This window comes from Rhinoderma darwinii, chromosome 3, assembly GCF_050947455.1.
Source record: "Rhinoderma darwinii isolate aRhiDar2 chromosome 3, aRhiDar2.hap1, whole genome shotgun sequence".
Lineage (NCBI taxonomy): Eukaryota > Metazoa > Chordata > Amphibia > Anura > Rhinodermatidae > Rhinoderma > Rhinoderma darwinii.
This window is the reverse complement of record NC_134689.1, coordinates 162,268,435-162,286,437: the sequence shown is the minus strand read 5'-3', so window position 1 is coordinate 162,286,437 and position 18,003 is coordinate 162,268,435. Positions and strand designations below refer to the sequence as shown.

Genomic DNA, 18,003 nt, shown 5'->3' with positions numbered 1-18,003 from the left:
CCATCCACGGGGAAGAGAAGCATTTGGAACCAGTTCCATGTGACAGTCATAATTCTGATGTGGAGGCAACGTCCCAGCCTCCCGCTTGCAGAAGACATCCACAAAACTAGCATACTGAGATGGTAGATTGGAGAGTGACTAAGGCAGAGGGGGCATAACAGGACGAACTTGTGACAGGCAATGGCTATGGCATCTGGAACCCCATTGAAGAATCTCTCCGGAACTCCAGTCAAGAACCGGGGCGTGTAGGCGAAGCCATGGCAGACCCAGCAGGATAGGATTGATAGCCTTAGGTAGTACAAGGAAGGCGATCTTGCCAGCAAGAACGGAGATGATAAATGCTACTTTGGCCTCCTCAGAGGGGAAGAGATGAGCCTGTAGCCTAAAATGAACCGTGCATTGGTTAATAAATCCTCTACATGCTCTGGGATCACTGTCATAGAGAGGAGAAAGAGGCAGAGGAACTGTGGATCCGGAACAAACAGGAGGAGCAAAGGGCAGTGGTACAGCAACAGCCTCTGGAGGAAGAACTGGAGGTGGAACAGTGTGTAGATCCAGACGGACCATGATAGAATTTACAGCCTCAAGGAGTTGATCCTGACGTATGCGAAGATCATGCATCTCCGACTGTATCTTCTGGATTGCGGTCTTGGGCTGGCCAGCGGGTACCATGGCCTGAGCGTACTGTCACGGTCACAGGGTATGTGGACCCACTAGGCCGCTTTGCCGTAGCGGAGAGGCAGCTGACCAGGTCTCAGTCTATACGAAAGTCTACAGCAGTTCGTAACACTCGGGTACCTGAAATAGTCCAGACAGTGGCTGTGGCTTCAGCACAGATGGAGGTTGGTGCAGCAGGTTGCGCCAGACGTGGTGGGCAGTACAACACATGGCAGAAGACACTGGACGTGGCAGAAGACACTGGATATGGCAAAACGACAGCAGGTGCAGTAGGACACGACTCAAACACTTGTAGGCACAGGAACAAGGACACAGCATGGGATACAGGAACAGGTAACGGCACGGGAAACACTAAAGGACCATTTGCAAGACAGACTTGGGATAAACTAACAACGCTCAGGCAAGGATCAGAAGGGCGGGCCTTCTTATAGACCAGGAAATCATGTGGGTTGATGATGATGAATATTAAGAACAGGGCACTATGGGACCCAGCGGACCGGAGTGGAAGTGAGCGCTGGCGTCTCCTAGGAAGGAGATGGGGACCAGCGCTCACAGATTAATGGCTGCGGGCGTCGGGAGGTGAGTGATCCCGACAGCCCACGGTCATGGACGCTACAGAGAGAAAGAAGGGTTATCGATACCGAACTTTAGCACTACTTGGTGGGACAACTTTGGTATATCACTAGGTGGAAGAAATTCTTGCACTTAAGGAAAATTGTTGTGGATAGCGATAGGGCTCCTTTTAATCTTTGTAAAATTTTGGCAGCTAAGAAGTTAATAGATAAAGTAAGAGACTCGGAAATTATTAAAAGGTTATGTAAGTTATGGGAGAAAAACACATAAGAGAAGTAAAATTAGGGGATTACTAACATTTTCTCCACTGTTTAACATTGCGAATCTGGAAGAAGTAAGAAAAATGGAGCATCAAAAATTTTGGCACAAAAAAGGTTTATATTATATAAATCTGTTTTTTCAAAATGGTAATCTGGAGTTGGAAAAAATACAGAAGAGCAACGAAGCTAATAAGGGGCATGGAGAATGTAAGTTGAGAACTGTGAATCTATGGAATAGTCTACCGCAGGAGCTGGTCACAGCAGGGACAGTGAATGGCTTTAAAAAAGGCTTAGATAATTTCCTAGAACAAAAAAATATTAGCTCCTATGTGTATACATTTTTACCTTCCCTTTTCCCATCCCTTGGTTGAACTTGATGGACATATGTCTTTTTTTCAACCGTACTAAGTAACTATGCACTATGTACTATGTAATTTAAAGAGTTGGATATTATTATATGGGGAGAAGAGGAGGTTCTAAGAGGTGCAGTATTTAGATAGAGGGTCACAGGATAGAGGGGTGTTTTAAGTAAATGAGTGTCCAGTTTTGGAATATGTATATGCAAGTAAAGGAGAAAAAGGGTTTATGTCTAAGAGTTACAAAGTATTTAGAGCACAAAGTGACACAATAGATAGAAAGGAAAATCGGTGAGAGATTTGGATGAAATTCAAAAGGAGGAATGGGCAGAGGTTGGAGGTAGATCCTTGAGAATATCTCTTAATAATAATCATAGGATAACACAATTTTTCATAAATAATAGATTATATTTTACCCCTAAGAAATTGGTTAAATTTAATAATGATAGGAACACCAACAGCCCAAGATGTGATAGGGAGGATGCGGGATTTATGCACCTAATCCTTTTCATACGTTTTGGATGGAGGTGATTTATAATATAGAGCTGTTATTGAAGATTAATATCCGAAGATCTCCGGCCATTTGGTTGCTGGGTATATGATCCCTAACACGTTCACAATTAAAGAGCTGGTAGCAAAATTATTTTTTTTGGCCTGCCTGAAAATTGCAAGGAACTGGATGGCAGTAGGGGGTACGGAGACTAATGAATGGAAAAATACTATATTGAAGGCTATAAACTATTGATTGAATAGTAGCTCTGAGGTACAAATGTAAAAAGATCTGGGATCCATGGATTGTTAAACTAAGATAGGGAAAAAAATATGGTACTCAATAGAGGAGAAAGGGGGACTTTAGGAAATTCATAGAATTATTGGGGTGCTCCTGGGGGAGGGGGATAGGGTTTTATGTGAAGTAATTCATTAGTATTTTTGTATGTTGCATAATAAGTGATAATAAAAAAGCTGCTCTATATACAGTTTTTAAAGGTGTACCTACCCTTTAAATAGTTTTCTGCTAGCTCCATAATATGACATCGATGAAGTCGAACAGAAAAACCTCCTATGTTCCTCCGTTCCATGTGAAACCAGTAGAATTTAGCATTTTAGTTTTATACATCAACGGAGAAAAAAACATGTAACTCGCAATCAGTACAAGATAAGTAAAGCAAAGGATTTATAAATAATATGTAGATAACTGTAATGTGTATAATATTTTATCTTTGCTGTACAGTATATAATGTTTATAGTTTGTCTTTTTAGGCTTTTATGAAACTTGATCCTAATAAAACTGGTGTGGTGCCTATGGTAGACATTAGAAAGTTTTACTGTGCCAAAAAACATCCACAAGTATTGGCAGGTGAGTCCACTTCTAAAACGAATAGCAGAACATTACTTAATGTGCTCTACAGTCTTGCTTCCGAAACAATAACCAAGCCTACATGCCACGATTGTTAGTGAAAACATTGTAGCATTCACAAATATTCATGGTAAAGCATACTGAGATGTGCGGCAATTTAGCTGAGTTCAAGCTGTTGTTTTGTATAACAAGCATTTCAGGCTGCAAAGTTTTTTGTACCGGAAATATCCAGAATGTTACATAAAACAGTCTAAAAAAATATTGGTATAATCAAAGTTTTGTTTTGTTGGGTGAAGGTTAAAGTGTACCTAACTTTTCAGATAACTTTTCACGATAAGCTGTCATGTGTGTACATGAGAAATAACAATATTTCTGGCCTTCATATGACTTGCATTTTTAGCAGTTTTGCCCTTTGCAGGCTCTATCTTTAATTCTCCATTTTCTCTGAACTAATGGGGGGAGCCCAACGACTAATGTCTTCTATTCCTATATTCCTATCTCTATCTATCATATATATATATATATATATATATATATATATATATATATATATATATATATATACAGTGAAGGAAATAAGTATTTGATCCCTTGCTGATTTTGTAAGTTTGCCCACTGTCAAAGACATGAACAGTCTAGAATTTTTAGGCTAGGTTAATTTTACCAGTGAGAGATAGATTAGATTTAAAAAAAACAACAGAAAATCACATAGTCCAAATTATATATATTTATTTGCATTGTGCACAGAGAAATAAGTATTTGATCCCTCTGGCAAACAAGACTTAATACTTGGTGGCAAAACCCTTGTTGGCAAGCACAGCAGTCAGGCGTTTTCTGTAGTTGATGATGAGGTTTGCACACATGTTAGATGGAATTTTGGCCCACTCCTCCTTGCAGATCATCTGTAAATTATTAAGATTTCGAGGCTGTCGCTTGGCAACTCGGATCTTCAGCTCCCTCCATAAGTTTTCAATGGGATTAAGGTCTGGAGACTGGCTAGGCCACTCCATGACCTTAATGTGCTTCTTTTTGAGCCACTCCTTTGTTGCCTTGGCTGTATGTTTCGGGTCATTGTCGTGCTGGAAGACCCAGCCACGAGCCATTTTTAATGTCCTAGTGGAGGGAAGGAGGTTGTCACTCAGGATTTGACGGTACATGGCTCCACCCATTCTCCCATTGATGCGGTGAAGTAGTCCTGTGCCCTTAGCAGAGAAACACCCCCAAAACATAATGTTTCCACGTCCATGCTTGACAGTGGGGACGGTGTTCTTTGGGTCATAGGCAGCATTTCTCTTCCTCCAAACACGGCGAGTTGAGTTAATGCCAAAGAGCTCAATTTTAGTCTCATCTAACCACAGCACCTCCTCCCAATCACTCTCAGAATAATTTGCAAACTTCAGACGGGACTGTACATGTGCCTTCTTGAGCAGGGGCATAAATACTGGGAAGACCCCAGCAGTTGGCAGGCACGTAATGGATACAAAAAGGAGCTAGGTGTACCGAGGTACACTGAAAGCCAATTTCCCAACTGCTGACTGATATTATTAAAAAATAACTTTTAATGATTTTACCACTAAGAATGTCCAGGTGGACATAAACACTGTATACGAACAATTTAAAAGTTATAGCCGATAATGCTGCCACACACGCTCAGTTTACACTCCGTCTGCATATATTGCCAGACAGAGCACAGAGTGCTAGAAGTTGTCCAGTGACAGATATTTACACTCCGTCTGCATATATTGCCAGACAGAGCACAGAGTGCTAGAAGTTGTCCAGTGACAGATATGACAGCTGAATAGCTGCAGGCTGCCGTACTGGGACGGATTCAAGTTTAATTCAAAATTGGATTCGTGTGCTGGATTTGCTAGACAAATGGGCTGTTTAAAACAATGAATTTAGCCCCCCCGACATGTTTCGCTGTCAACACAGCGTCCTCAGGGGATCAAAATGGGGCTAATAAGCGCGTGTACGTGTTGTTACTTCCTTTAAAAACTTCCATTTCATAATTCACAGTGTCCACCTGTGTCGGAACCAATGGAGTGTCGATTACGAGGACGAGCCTCCACATCCTAAGATTGACAAGAGAGTTAGTCAATGTAAGGGCTATATCGGTGTAGCCAACAAGAGTGCGCCAAATGCGCATGGGCACTGTGTCCAGAATCGGACACAGTAAATATTTGCTACTCCTCTGATTCTCTTAGCGGCGCATGGGCACTGTGTCCAGAATCGGACACAGTAAAAATTAGCTACTCCTCAGATTCTCTTGGCGGCGCATGCGCATTTAGAGACCGATCGGACTTAGTCAATTTTGACATCTATGGAATACTCATTTGGTTCTCTTAGCAGCGCTTGCGCATTAAGAGACCGATCGGACTTAGTCAAATTTGACATTTATAAGATATGTAAGCATATGTCTTGGATCGCATAGCCTACAGAGGAGATAACGTGGAGCGCATTTGCGCACTAGGGACATGGAGGGACTAAGATGATTTTTATAATACAGATCTGGATAAATAGCAACATTAATAAGTCTCATTAATTAACTTAACTTAACCAAATCAAACAGATATATGGATAAGTTCACGTCAATGGGTGCCTGGATAGAAAATCGAATGGGAATCAGGTATGTATTACAATATGTATATACATTGTTTGCACTCCAGATACGTGTATAAGAATAATGTCCAGATGCTTGTATAAATCCAAAGGGGTGGTTTATTCGGAAGAAGAAAGGAAAAGGAAGATAAATAGTGGTGCACAAGGGTATGTAAATTAGAAGGGTATGTGGAGAGATACGCTGTTATTTTAATAGATAGAAATGTAAGATTTCTAATTCGCTATCTAGCGAGTGATTAGAAAGTAATCTATCTGACATTTGAGATCATAGAAAACTATAGGAAGGCAACAAAAGTGAAGCCCTCATTCAGTCCATTGGGGCTCAATGATCCAAGCCTATGGATCCATTTGGCCTCTTCTTGTAGAAGTTTTTTATCAAGGTTGCCTCCCCTGGGGCCCAGTTTAACTTGGGCAATACCCCAAAATTTCAGGGCATTAATGTCACCTTGATGATGGAATCTAATATGTTTAGATAAAGGTGTATCTTCTTTTGTGTTAATTGTACTTTTATGTTTGGAAATTCTTCTACGGAGTTGTTGAATAGTCTTACCCACATATAGTTTTGGGCAGGGACACCGTGCTGCATAAATGATACCACTGCTTTGACAGTTTATAAATTGTCTAATAGTAAACATCTTGCCGTCACTTGGGTTTACAAAAGTTTTGGTTGTCGGCATTAAAGGACAGAAAGAACACCTGCCACATGGAAAGGATCCCTGTACTGGGGGTGGAAGCCAACTCGTATGTGACGTGGAAGGTTTGGAGTAGTGGCTATGTATCAGATGTTCACGGAGGTTCTTACCTCTCCTATAGGTAATGTTGGGAATACTAGAAATAATGTCACAGAGGTCAGCATCTGTCTGCAGAATAGACCAGTGCTTTTTAAGAATGTCTTTAATCTGATATGAGCAGTTGTCAAAGTTCCCTATGCATCTAATAAGGGAAGATGGTTCAGTATTAACGGACTTCGATCTATTAGTCTCCCTTGTACCATGAAGTAGTTCATCCCTCGACGCTGCCCTAGCTCTAGCATAAGCTCTATGCAGAGTTTTTTTTGGGTATCCTCGCGCAAGAAATTTATTGTATAGGATATCACATTCCAGTTGGAAGGTAGCGTCTTCCGAGCAGTTTCTTTTAGCTCTTAAATATTGCCCAATAGGAATGCCTTTTTTGAGGGCCGGAGGATGAAAACTTCCCCAATGCAAGAAACTGTTGGTTGCAGTCTCTTTTCTAAAAATTTGGGTTTGGACAGCCCCACCAGGATCCAGGGTAATTTTTAGGTCCAAAAAATTAATTTCTTTTGTGTGTATAGTATAAGTGAATTTCATCCCGATTTGGTTGTTATTAATGATGTCCATAAAGTCAGAGAAAAGGTGGGGATCCCCCTCCCAAAAAACAAGTATGTCATCTATATATCTTCCCCAAAAGAGTATGTGACAAGTGAAAAAAAGTAAATCATCGTTAAAAATTAAAGTGTCCTCCCACCACCCTAAAAATAAATTTGCGTATGTGGGTGCACAAACAGTGCCCATGGCTGTACCTTTAAGTTGGTGATAAAATTTGTTGTCGAAAAGAAAATAATTATGTGTAAGTAGGAATTGTAATAAAGATAGTGTGAAATTATTATGTGCCTGAAACTGAGTCCCCTTAGTGCTCAAAAAGTGTCGAACAGCATTGAGGCCCAGATCATGATTGATGTTCGTGTACAATGACTCGACATCAATGCTGGCTATTAGTGTCGTGGAAGAGACATTAATACCCTGTATCCTGGTGAGGGTGTCTTTGGTATCTCGTAAGTATGAAGGTAGGGCTGTAACAAAAGGAGATAGAATTTCGTCGACATATGTACTAATGCCCTGCGTTAAATTATCATTACCGGAGACAATTGGTCTACCAGGCAATGGTGTCGCGTTTTTATGTATTTTTGGCAAGGCATAAAAAGTTGCCAAAGTAGGGGTAGAGTTATACATGGATTTAAATTCCTCCAGTGAAATCAAGCTACTTTCTCTTGCATCATTTAGAAGGATATGTAATTCAGATAAGTATCGTTCAGTCGGATTACCGTCCAGTATTTTGTATGTGGATACATCATTGAGAAGTCTGTGGACCATGGCGACATAGTCTAATCGATTAAGGATGACAATATTGCCCCCTTTGTCAGAAGGTTTGAATATAACTTCCTCATTTTTGCTAAGTTCTTCCAATGCTATTTTCTCTGATTTACTGAGATTGCTACAAATTTTTGGTTTGCTCAGTTGAAGTTTCTTTAAGTCTGCACTGACCATTTTGACGAATATATCAATATGTGGATATTGTGAGATGGGAGGTGTTAATCGTGATTTGGGTCGTAGTGTAGAGAAGGGGCCCGTGGCCCTATCGACAGTGTATTCATTTTCCTTCGACAAATCTTCTAGTGCACGTAGAGTGGTAAGTTCAGTGTGATTTAAAGATGAAGTGTCATCAAATTTGTACTTAAGAAATTTATGTAAGGCAAGTTTTCTTGCAAACAAATTAATGTCTTTTGTCCACATAAATTCGTCAAAATTTGGAGTGGGAGTGTACGATAGACCTTTGTGTAACAATAGATTTTGCTGCGGATTCAGTTGAAATTCTGATAGATTTATTACTTGCATACCATCTGGGCGGCATGTGCCGCTATGTATTATTTGGTCTGGCTCCACGGTGTCTTGTGCGTTCCTAAAAAAGGAATCACAGGAATAGTATTGGTTGGTACTGAGATTTGAAGACCCATATTTCCAGCATTCACAGTATTCCAGGGGAGGCAACCTTGATAAAAAACTTCTACAAGAAGAGGCCAAATGGATCCATAGGCTTGGATCATTGAGCCCCAATGGACTGAATGAGGGCTTCACTTTTGTTGCCTTCCTATAGTTTTCTATGATCTCAAATGTCAGATAGATTACTTTCTAATCACTCGCTAGATAGCGAATTAGAAATCTTACATTTCTATCTATTAAAATAACAGCGTATCTCTCCACATACCCTTCTAATTTACATACCCTTGTGCACCACTATTTATCTTCCTTTTCCTTTCTTCTTCCGAATAAACCACCCCTTTGGATTTATACAAGCATCTGGACATTATTCTTATACACGTATCTGGAGTGCAAACAATGTATATACATATTGTAATACATACCTGATTCCCATTCGATTTTCTATCCAGGCACCCATTGACGTGAACTTATCCATATATCTGTTTGATTTGGTTAAGTTAAGTTAATTAATGAGACTTATTAATGTTGCTATTTATCCAGATCTGTATTATAAAAATCATCTTAGTCCCTCCATGTCCCTAGTGCGCAAATGCGCTCCACGTTATCTCCTCTGTAGGCTATGCGATCCAAGACATATGCTTACATATCTTATAAATGTCAAATTTGACTAAGTCCGATCGGTCTCTTAATGCGCAAGCGCTGCTAAGAGAACCAAATGAGTATTCCATAGATGTCAAAATTGACTAAGTCCGATCGGTCTCTAAATGCGCATGCGCCGCCAAGAGAATCTGAGGAGTAGCTAATTTTTACTGTGTCCGATTCTGGACACAGTGCCCATGCGCCGCTAAGAGAATCAGAGGAGTAGCAAATATTTACTGTGTCCGATTCTGGACACAGTGCCCATGCGCATTTGGCGCACTCTTGTTGGCTACACCGATATAGCCCTTACATTGACTAACTCTCTTGTCAATCTTAGGATGTGGAGGCTCGTCCTCGTAATCGACACTCCATTGGTTCCGACACAGGTGGACACTGTGAATTATGAAATGGAAGTTTTTAAAGGAAGTAACAACACGTACACGCGCTTATTAGCCCCATTTTGATCCCCTGAGGACGCTGTGTTGACAGCGAAACATGTCGGGGGGGCTAAATTCATTGTTTTAAACAGCCCATTTGTCTAGCAAATCCAGCACACGAATCCAATTTTGAATTAAACTTGAATCCGTCCCAGTACGGCAGCCTGCAGCTATTCAGCTGTCATATCTGTCACTGGACAACTTCTAGCACTCTGTGCTCTGTCTGGCAATATATGCAGACGGAGTGTAAATATCTGTCACTGGACAACTTCTAGCACTCTGTGCTCTGTCTGGCAATATATGCAGACGGAGTGTAAACTGAGCGTGTGTGGCAGCATTATCGGCTATAACTTTTAAATTGTTCGTATACAGTGTTTATGTCCACCTGGACATTCTTAGTGGTAAAATCATTAAAAGTTATTTTTTAATAATATCAGTCAGCAGTTGGGAAATTGGCTTTCAGTGTACCTCGGTACACCTAGCTCCTTCTTGAGCAGGGGGACCTTGCGGGAACTGCAGGATTTGAATCCATTACGGCGTAATGTGTTAACAATGGTTTTCTTGGTGACTGTGGTCCCAGCTGCCTTGAGATCATTAACAAGTTCCCCCCGTGTAGTTTTCGGCTGAGCTCTCATCTTTCTCAGGATCAAGGATACCCCACGAGGTGAGATTTTGCATGGAGCCCCAGATCGATGTCGATTGACAGTCATTTTGTATGTCTTCCATTTTCTTACTATTGCACCAACAGTTGTCTCCTTCTCACCCAGCGTCTTACTTATGGTTTTGTAGCCCATTCCAGCCTTGTGCAGGTCTATGATCTTGTCCCTGACATCCTTAGAAAGCTCTTTGGTCTTGCCCATGTTGTAGAGGTTAGAGTCAGACTGATTAATTGAGTCTGTGGACAGGAGTCTTTTATACAGGTGACCATTTAAGACAGCTGTCTATAATGCAGGCACCAAGTTGATTTGGAGCGTGTAACTGGTCTGGAGGAGGCTGAACTCTTAATGGTTGGTAAGGGATCAAATACTTATTTCTCTGTGCACAATGCAAATAAATATATATAATTTTGACAATGTGATTTTCTTTATTTTTTTAATATAATCTATCTCTCACTGGTAAAATTAACCTAGCCTAAAAATTCTAGACTGTTCATGACTTTAACAGTGGGCAAACTTACAAAATCAGCAAGGGATCAAATACTTATTTCCTTCACTGTATATATATATATATATATATATATATATATCAGAAAAAGAATGGCGATAGCACACTGTGGCACTAATGCCACCTAAACCATGTGTGTTTATCTCTCCCTGCTACCCTTCCCTCTGTGTAGACTTCTATGGGCAGCAGCATCTGTTTCTCTTTCACTTTTTAAATTAGCATAAGTTGATAAAAAAGTTACTGTCCATTTAAATAGATCTCTATTATAATTACATGCCCACCTTTATAGTGGCAGCCCTGACAGGTTGGGATGTGTACATTGATCACTATCGGGTATCCTGTCCACAGAGACTCTCTTTATGGACTTTCTAAACAAAAGTAAACTGTTCTCCCTGCAGCAGCGACCCCTCAAAATCACTACCCCTAACACTGTATAAATGAGGACCAGACATGCTGGTTGTGTATAAAAACGGGTGTAACAGAAAGTGTCAGTGTTGCCCATGCCAACCAATCAGATCAATGTTTTTATTTACAAACATCCTAAGAAAATGAAGTTGGAATCTCATTGTTGATATGGTCAACACTGACAGTTTGCTAGCACTTGCTTGAGTGCTGTGTTTAAAACCTTTGAAAAAAGAAGCCAAACAAAAAAGTTAAACCTGGTTGGCTGTAGTTGATTGAATGTAAAAATAATCCAAATATGATGTCTTCTACTTGATTTTGCTGTAATGGAGACTTTATCATAGGATCTTAAATAATCAGCAACATATAAATGTTAGATATGTTAGAAGGGCTTCCCTGAATAAAGTAGAATAAGATCAATCATTATACTAAGAAATGTTCTGCATTCTCTTCTCACATCTGAGGATTTTCAATAATGTATCCAATATAGGCAATCCTGTCCTGTTCTGCAAGGACAGATGTACCATAGAGGCAGACCATGCATCTACAATTTGGCCCTTTGAGAGAGGGGCCTTAGTTTTTTTTGTTTTTTTTTTGTTCCATCCATTTTGCTGTTAGGTAGTGAGAATCTGCATTGTTAGAAAACAAAAAGGTGGGGAATTGGCCTAAGGATCATGGAAATGGGGTGGAAGAGGCCCTTCTATCCTGGGTGGCATAACCTGGCACCATAATTGGGGCCCAGTTTGATTTTTGCTATGCGGCCCCTTCTCTTCTGTGTACACCACTGGTTCCCTGATATTTTGCTACAATGTAGATAAAATGTATCACCCTGGTGTCCAGACTGTTTAGCTCTTAGAGAACTGTTTAGGCTGAGACATTGTAGTAAGTACTTAGCTGTGAAAGTTATAGGTATGCTTTGATTTTCAAGATACAAAATGGTGACGTGAATGCACAATCCACAACATAAAGACATACACATAAAGTGAAACTTGTCCCAAAGCCACTACAATTAGAACAATAATGCAGCGTAAAAACTTCACAGATTCAATATGAAGATGGGTCAGTTGGAGAGACCGTAGGAGTAATTTCTAAAGACTACTGTGCCGACTGACCTGTATGCTAGTTTGAGAAGGAGCATAGTGAGGGCTGTATCCCCTATCATGGGGTTAGCATGTTGGGGATTACAGCCCAAATTACTAAATTATGCCCAATCTTGCCTAGAGTTGTTTACAGCAACTTTTCTAAGAAGAAAATTGGTAGAGAACATATAGTAAATAAGTCATACTTTGAACAACTTTTTTTTAAGTGCAAGTTCACTACATTACTGGCGGAATTTAATTGATATGAAGATAATAAGACAAAGAATCCAAGATATGGAACAAAGAACATGGGTGATATGAGGGAATGAAGCGTATGGAGAACAAAAGACAAAGGTGGCATTACTGGTGGATTCGTGACATACTAGTAAATGGGCAGCGTTGCCCTTTTGAAAACAAACGTGATCAGTGAAGAAAAACTGTGGTCTAAAAATGCAGTTGGTACATCCTACTTGTCACAGTGATGACATTTAGTATCTCTTGTATGCCCACTCACTAGTAAAAATAGCTTTATACATTGCTTTGAAACGATTTCAGTCTGATTCATACATGTGAATAATTAAAGATAAATTTCCTCCCTGTCCTCCAAATTCTGTGTTGTAAAAACAAACTCCAGCATATTAGCATTATATTAGACATATGGTGTAACTTCTCTATTGTGCCTTCAAGAAACCTCTATGAATTCTCATTTACAAGCATGTCAATCCATATACCAATGTGTTTTAGCTCCAAATCCCTGGGGTACTGCAGAGGCCAAGTTTTTAACATCTCCCTGCATGTATCCAATTTGCATAAACTCATTAGTAATTACATTTAATTGGAAGTGATTTGCATATGCTTTGGATGCCTGTAAGCCTATTTATGGCCCATGAGACCTGGAGTAAAGGAACTCTGCCATTTATATTATTCAACATCATGTTCATATGTATAATTGTAAACTTGTAAAGGAAAGTCACAGTTTTGTTTTCTCCTTTTTTAGGTTCTTTATCAGAGGAGGAAATCAAATCTGCATTTTTGGAAACATTGGAGAATGCTTGCAGTAATCCCCGGGAAGTATCCTACGGCGAATTTGAAGATTATTATGAAGGACTAAGTATTGGCATTATGTCCGATGAAGACTTAATTAATATTTTAAGAAATTCTTGGGGCATATAGGATACTGTGCCTGCTCCAAGTGACTTTTTTTGGTTTTATGATTTGTACTTAAAGCTGTCATTTTATATGTAATTATTCCTACTAATCGCACAGCTTTTTTGATTCATGTGTAGTAGATTGCTTGACAATTTTTAGTCTATTAGGCTGGGTTCACACGTGGCGGAATTTCACTTAAATTCCGCTGCGGACACTCCGCAGCGTTAATCCGCAGCGGAGCCGTTTGTCCATTGACTTACACTTTAATTTAGCAGTGTTCGTTTAGACGAGGCGTAAAATTCCGCTGCGGAACATAGGCTGCGGAGCGGAATTTGGTGTCCGCAGCATGCTCTGTCTGTTGCGGAGCAGTGGCGGACTCATGGCGGAATTTCTCCATTGACTTCAATGGAGATTCTAATTTCCGCAATGAAGTCCGCAGCTGTCATGCACATGTTATGTGTGCTGCGGATCCGTCTTGCTTTTTTAACTTGACATTTCTTCATTCTGGCTGTACCTATGTATTTCCAGGTCTACAGCCAGACTGAGGAAGTCAATGGGGCTCCCGTAATAACGGGAGCGTTGCTAGGAGACGTCAGTAAATAGTCACTGTCCAGGGTGCTGAAAGAGTTAAGCGATCGGCAGTAACTGTTTCTGCACTCGGGACAGTGACTACCGATCCCAATATACATGTATCTGTAAAAAAAAATGAAGTTCATACTTACCGAGAACTCCCTGCTTCTGTCTCCAGTCCGGCCTCCCAGGATGACGTTTCAGTCTAAGTGACGGCTACAGCCAATCACAGGCTAATAACAGGCTGCAGCGGTCACATGGACTGCCGCGTCATCCAGGGAGATCGGGCTGGATGCCGAAGGAGGGACGCGTCACCAAGACAACGGCCGGTAAGTATGAATTTCTTTGACTTTCACAAGGGAAAGTGCTGTCCCTTCTCTCTATCCTGCACTGAATAGGGAGAAGAGAAGTACTTTTACCGCAGTCCGCAGCAGCTAGTCCGCATCAATTTACTGCACATTTTGTGCAGATCCACAGCAGAATCTGCAACGCAGATTCTGTGCGGCATTGATGCGGACAGTTGCGGAGGAAATCCGCCACGTGTGGTCATGCCCTTAAAATCATTAGGCTTTGTAGTTTTGGTGCAGTTTTTTGCGTGTGTCTTATTTTGTAATCAAAATCAGTAATGGGTTGTGAAAGCTGGAGAAATATAAAGGAAAAATATACTTCTCTTCTCTTTTTGGATCAAATCCCATTTTTTGACTAAACAAAAACTGCCACAAAATTGCCATTTTAGGCCTCCTTCACACAGGGTATTTGTCTAGCATTTTAAACTGCATGTAAAATCCACAGTGTTTTTTTAGTGTCACATTTATGGCGTTTTTACATGCGTTTTTGGTGGATTTTTTATTTAGAGTCTTTATGTAAAGAAGTCCTGTAGAGAAGTCTATTGGAAAAACGCCATAAAAAACACCACTAAAAAAAAAACTCTAAAAACGCCACAAACCAGAATGCTGCGTATGTAGGATTTCTCATATTTTACCATAGATTTTAAAGTACTCTCTGGCCACATTGTTTTTTTGGGGGAAAAACGCCACTGAAAGTGTGTGTGAATCCAGCCTTAGGGGTCCTCTTACATGGTCCAAAATGGGCCGTGTAAACGAGCGCCGACCAGCGAGACAGCTAGTTAATCGGCACTCGTTTGCTCCTTTCACAAGGAGCTTTGTATGGGGACAAACGCTCCTTAGTACGATTGCTCGTCCTCATACATTTCTATCATGTCGGCAGCACGTCTCTCACTTTACACAGGGGGATGTGTTGCAAACAACAATAATATTTCTTGCAGCATAAAGGAAACAATCAGTTCATTATTTTTTTTAAACAGCGCAATGATCAGGAACAAGCGTTCACATGAACTTTAATTTGCCCGATAATTGGCCCAAGTAAAAGGCCTCTACTGCATCTTTTCAACGTGCAAAGTTAGTGAATAGGAAATTATTGATTTCATTCATATATTGTTTTTGCATACAGGGGTTGCAAGCGTTGGAGTGGCTCCTGTACTCAGGTGCCTGAGGGAGCACAATGGCCCGTCTTCCATATAACTAAATTGCAGTACTTACAAATAACATTATGGTTGGGGGGGTCCTGATATAAATTTTACATCGGGGCCCAGGGCTTTATGTTTAGTACAAGACATAATGGGTAAACAACGTGATCTCACAAACTTTGAACAGGGGATTATTGAAGGAACTCCTTTCTAAATGAGAAGGTGATTTGCATAGGTGAATCCCATTGTTTATCCCTCAAAAATATGGTGGTAAATCCTCACATCACATGACCAGGACAGATTTTTATCCCCTGAAAGTAAGCAATGAAGGTTCCCATTGAATGACTTCAAGCAAAGATCTTGAAAGATACATACAGAAAATAAATAACTTTTCATTATACAATGAATAACTGTTATTTGCTGAAACCAGAATATGGTTTTAGAAATAAACAAAGTGGCTAAAGTTGTTTTCCTGTAAGTGTAAGAATATAATTTTAATTTTAATATTTTCTGTTGTGTCATAAATTTTGTGTATTTGAATTTTACATGTACTGGACAGTATGGTTTACTAGACATCCAAGCTGTGGGTTACTACTGCTTTGTTGAATGTTACTGCCAATGAATGTATTTTTTCATAGTCTCATTGTTGTATTTACGGCCCCTTTCACACTGTGTTTATGGTCTCCGTTTGGCGTATATGTTAAGTGGAAGCTGTGATGGATACCTTACACCTCCACCCTCCACCCATAGATTATTATAGGATCTGTTAAATGGGTACATCATGAACTCTCATGACCTTTTCATGACATGTTAAACGGATCCCATAATAGTGTATGGGAGTTGAATGCCACTATTATGGCATCCATTTAATGGATGCACCATGAAAAGCTATTGAAGAGCTTATGACGTTTACGTTAAACGGATGCCTATGACAGATTCCATACAGTTGCATCCATAACCCAAAGTTTCCTCATGTTAAAAAAAACGTGTGCCGTGCTATATACTGCATGACAGAGGCCACAGTACACTCTATGGGAGCCTATGGGTACGTTTATCATAGCTTTTCCTACACATACATCAAACGTGCAGGGCAAAACTCAGTGCACAAGGGGCCTTATAATTTCAGTCAAGTTTTTCTTGTTTTTAATACAAATTTTATGCTTAGTAATTATACAATTCTATGCAATTATCAAGTTAATTATTAATAAAAATATTATAAAAGTACCCACTATGTCACACTTTTTATTTCGATAAATTTGCCATGGCTGAGTATAGGGTGTGGTTGTTTAAAAGGATTCTACCTTTTGGTAAATATGACTCATAACAAAACAACACTCTAATATAAGTATTAAGATTTCACGCAGTCAAGCAAAGTAAAAGTGTGCCTTTGTAGTTAAGGTCATGATAAATAATGTGATAAAGCAATAGAATCAGAGATCATCCTGATCAACAGTTCTCCTTGTGAAGATCTCAGGTGTCTGATGACTCTTTCTTCAGACTTTTCTTGTCTAGGAGGCTCTGAAATAAAAGAGACCTCCCAAACTCTCACAGAACAGGTCCTTATCTAGCTGTCTTGTAGGAGAGGTTGTCTGCATCTGTCAGACAAATAATGTTGTACTTGTTAAGATTTTTGATGACTATATCGGACTATATGACGCACCTGACTATAAGACGCACCCAGGTTTTAGACAACAGAAAATAGTAAAAAATTATTTTACTACTTCTACAAAGAAAAAACAATTTGTTAAAAAAAAATTGTTCTGTTTGACCACATTCTGAGAGCCATAACTTTTATATTCATCGATTGAGTGGTGTGAGGGCTTATATTTTGCAGAACAAGCTGTAGTTTTTATTGGTACCAGTTTTTGGTACATACGATTTTTTGATCACTTTTTATTTCATTTTTTTAGCGCTAAGGTGGCCAAAAAAATAATGATTCTGGTTGTCTCATTTATTATTTTACGCCGTTCACTGTGCGAGTTAAAGAGGCTCTGTCACCAGATTATAAGTGCGCTATCTCCTACATCAGGGGTCTCAAGCACGTGGCCCGCGGGCCGCATGCGGCCCCTGGGGCTGTCATATGCGGCCCGCGGGACACAGAGCCTCTAGTATTGGCTCTGCTCTAAGACTGGAATTCCCTGACATCGCTGTCCACATATGAACAGCGATGTCTGGGGCTTCCCCAGAGCGGAGTCCCGGGCAGAGCGCTAGTATCGGCTCTGCTCCGGGACGCTGCGAAATTCCCTGACATCGCTGCCCATATATGGACAGTGTGTCAGGGTCTTCCCCAGAGCGGAATCCCGGGCAGAGCGCTAGTATCTGCTCTGCTTCGGGACTCTGTGGAATTCCCTGACATCGCTGCCCATATATGGACAGTGTGTCAGGGTCTTCCCCAGAGCGGAGTCCCGGGCAGAGCGCTAGTACCGGCTCTGCTCCGGGACTCTGTGGAATTCCCTGACATCGCTGCCCATATATGGACAGTGTGTCAGGGTCTTC

General features: G+C 40.4%; 1 protein-coding gene across 4 annotated transcripts in view; it reads left to right on the top strand.

Annotated features, from left to right (window-relative positions):
- CAPS2 (calcyphosine 2) overlaps nt 1-16,696 on the top strand; it is a 145,729-nt gene extending 129,033 nt beyond the window's left edge. For all 4 annotated transcript variants that reach the window (XM_075856975.1, XM_075856976.1, XM_075856974.1 and 1 more), the window contains 2 exons: nt 3,128-3,224; nt 13,300-16,696. In XM_075856975.1, coding sequence (XP_075713090.1) covers nt 3,128-3,224; nt 13,300-13,475 — 273 coding nt within the window. In that variant the 3' untranslated portion in view covers nt 13,476-16,696. The remainder of the gene's footprint in view (nt 1-3,127; nt 3,225-13,299) is intronic.
- Nucleotides 16,697-18,003: the final 1,307 nt, after the last annotated feature.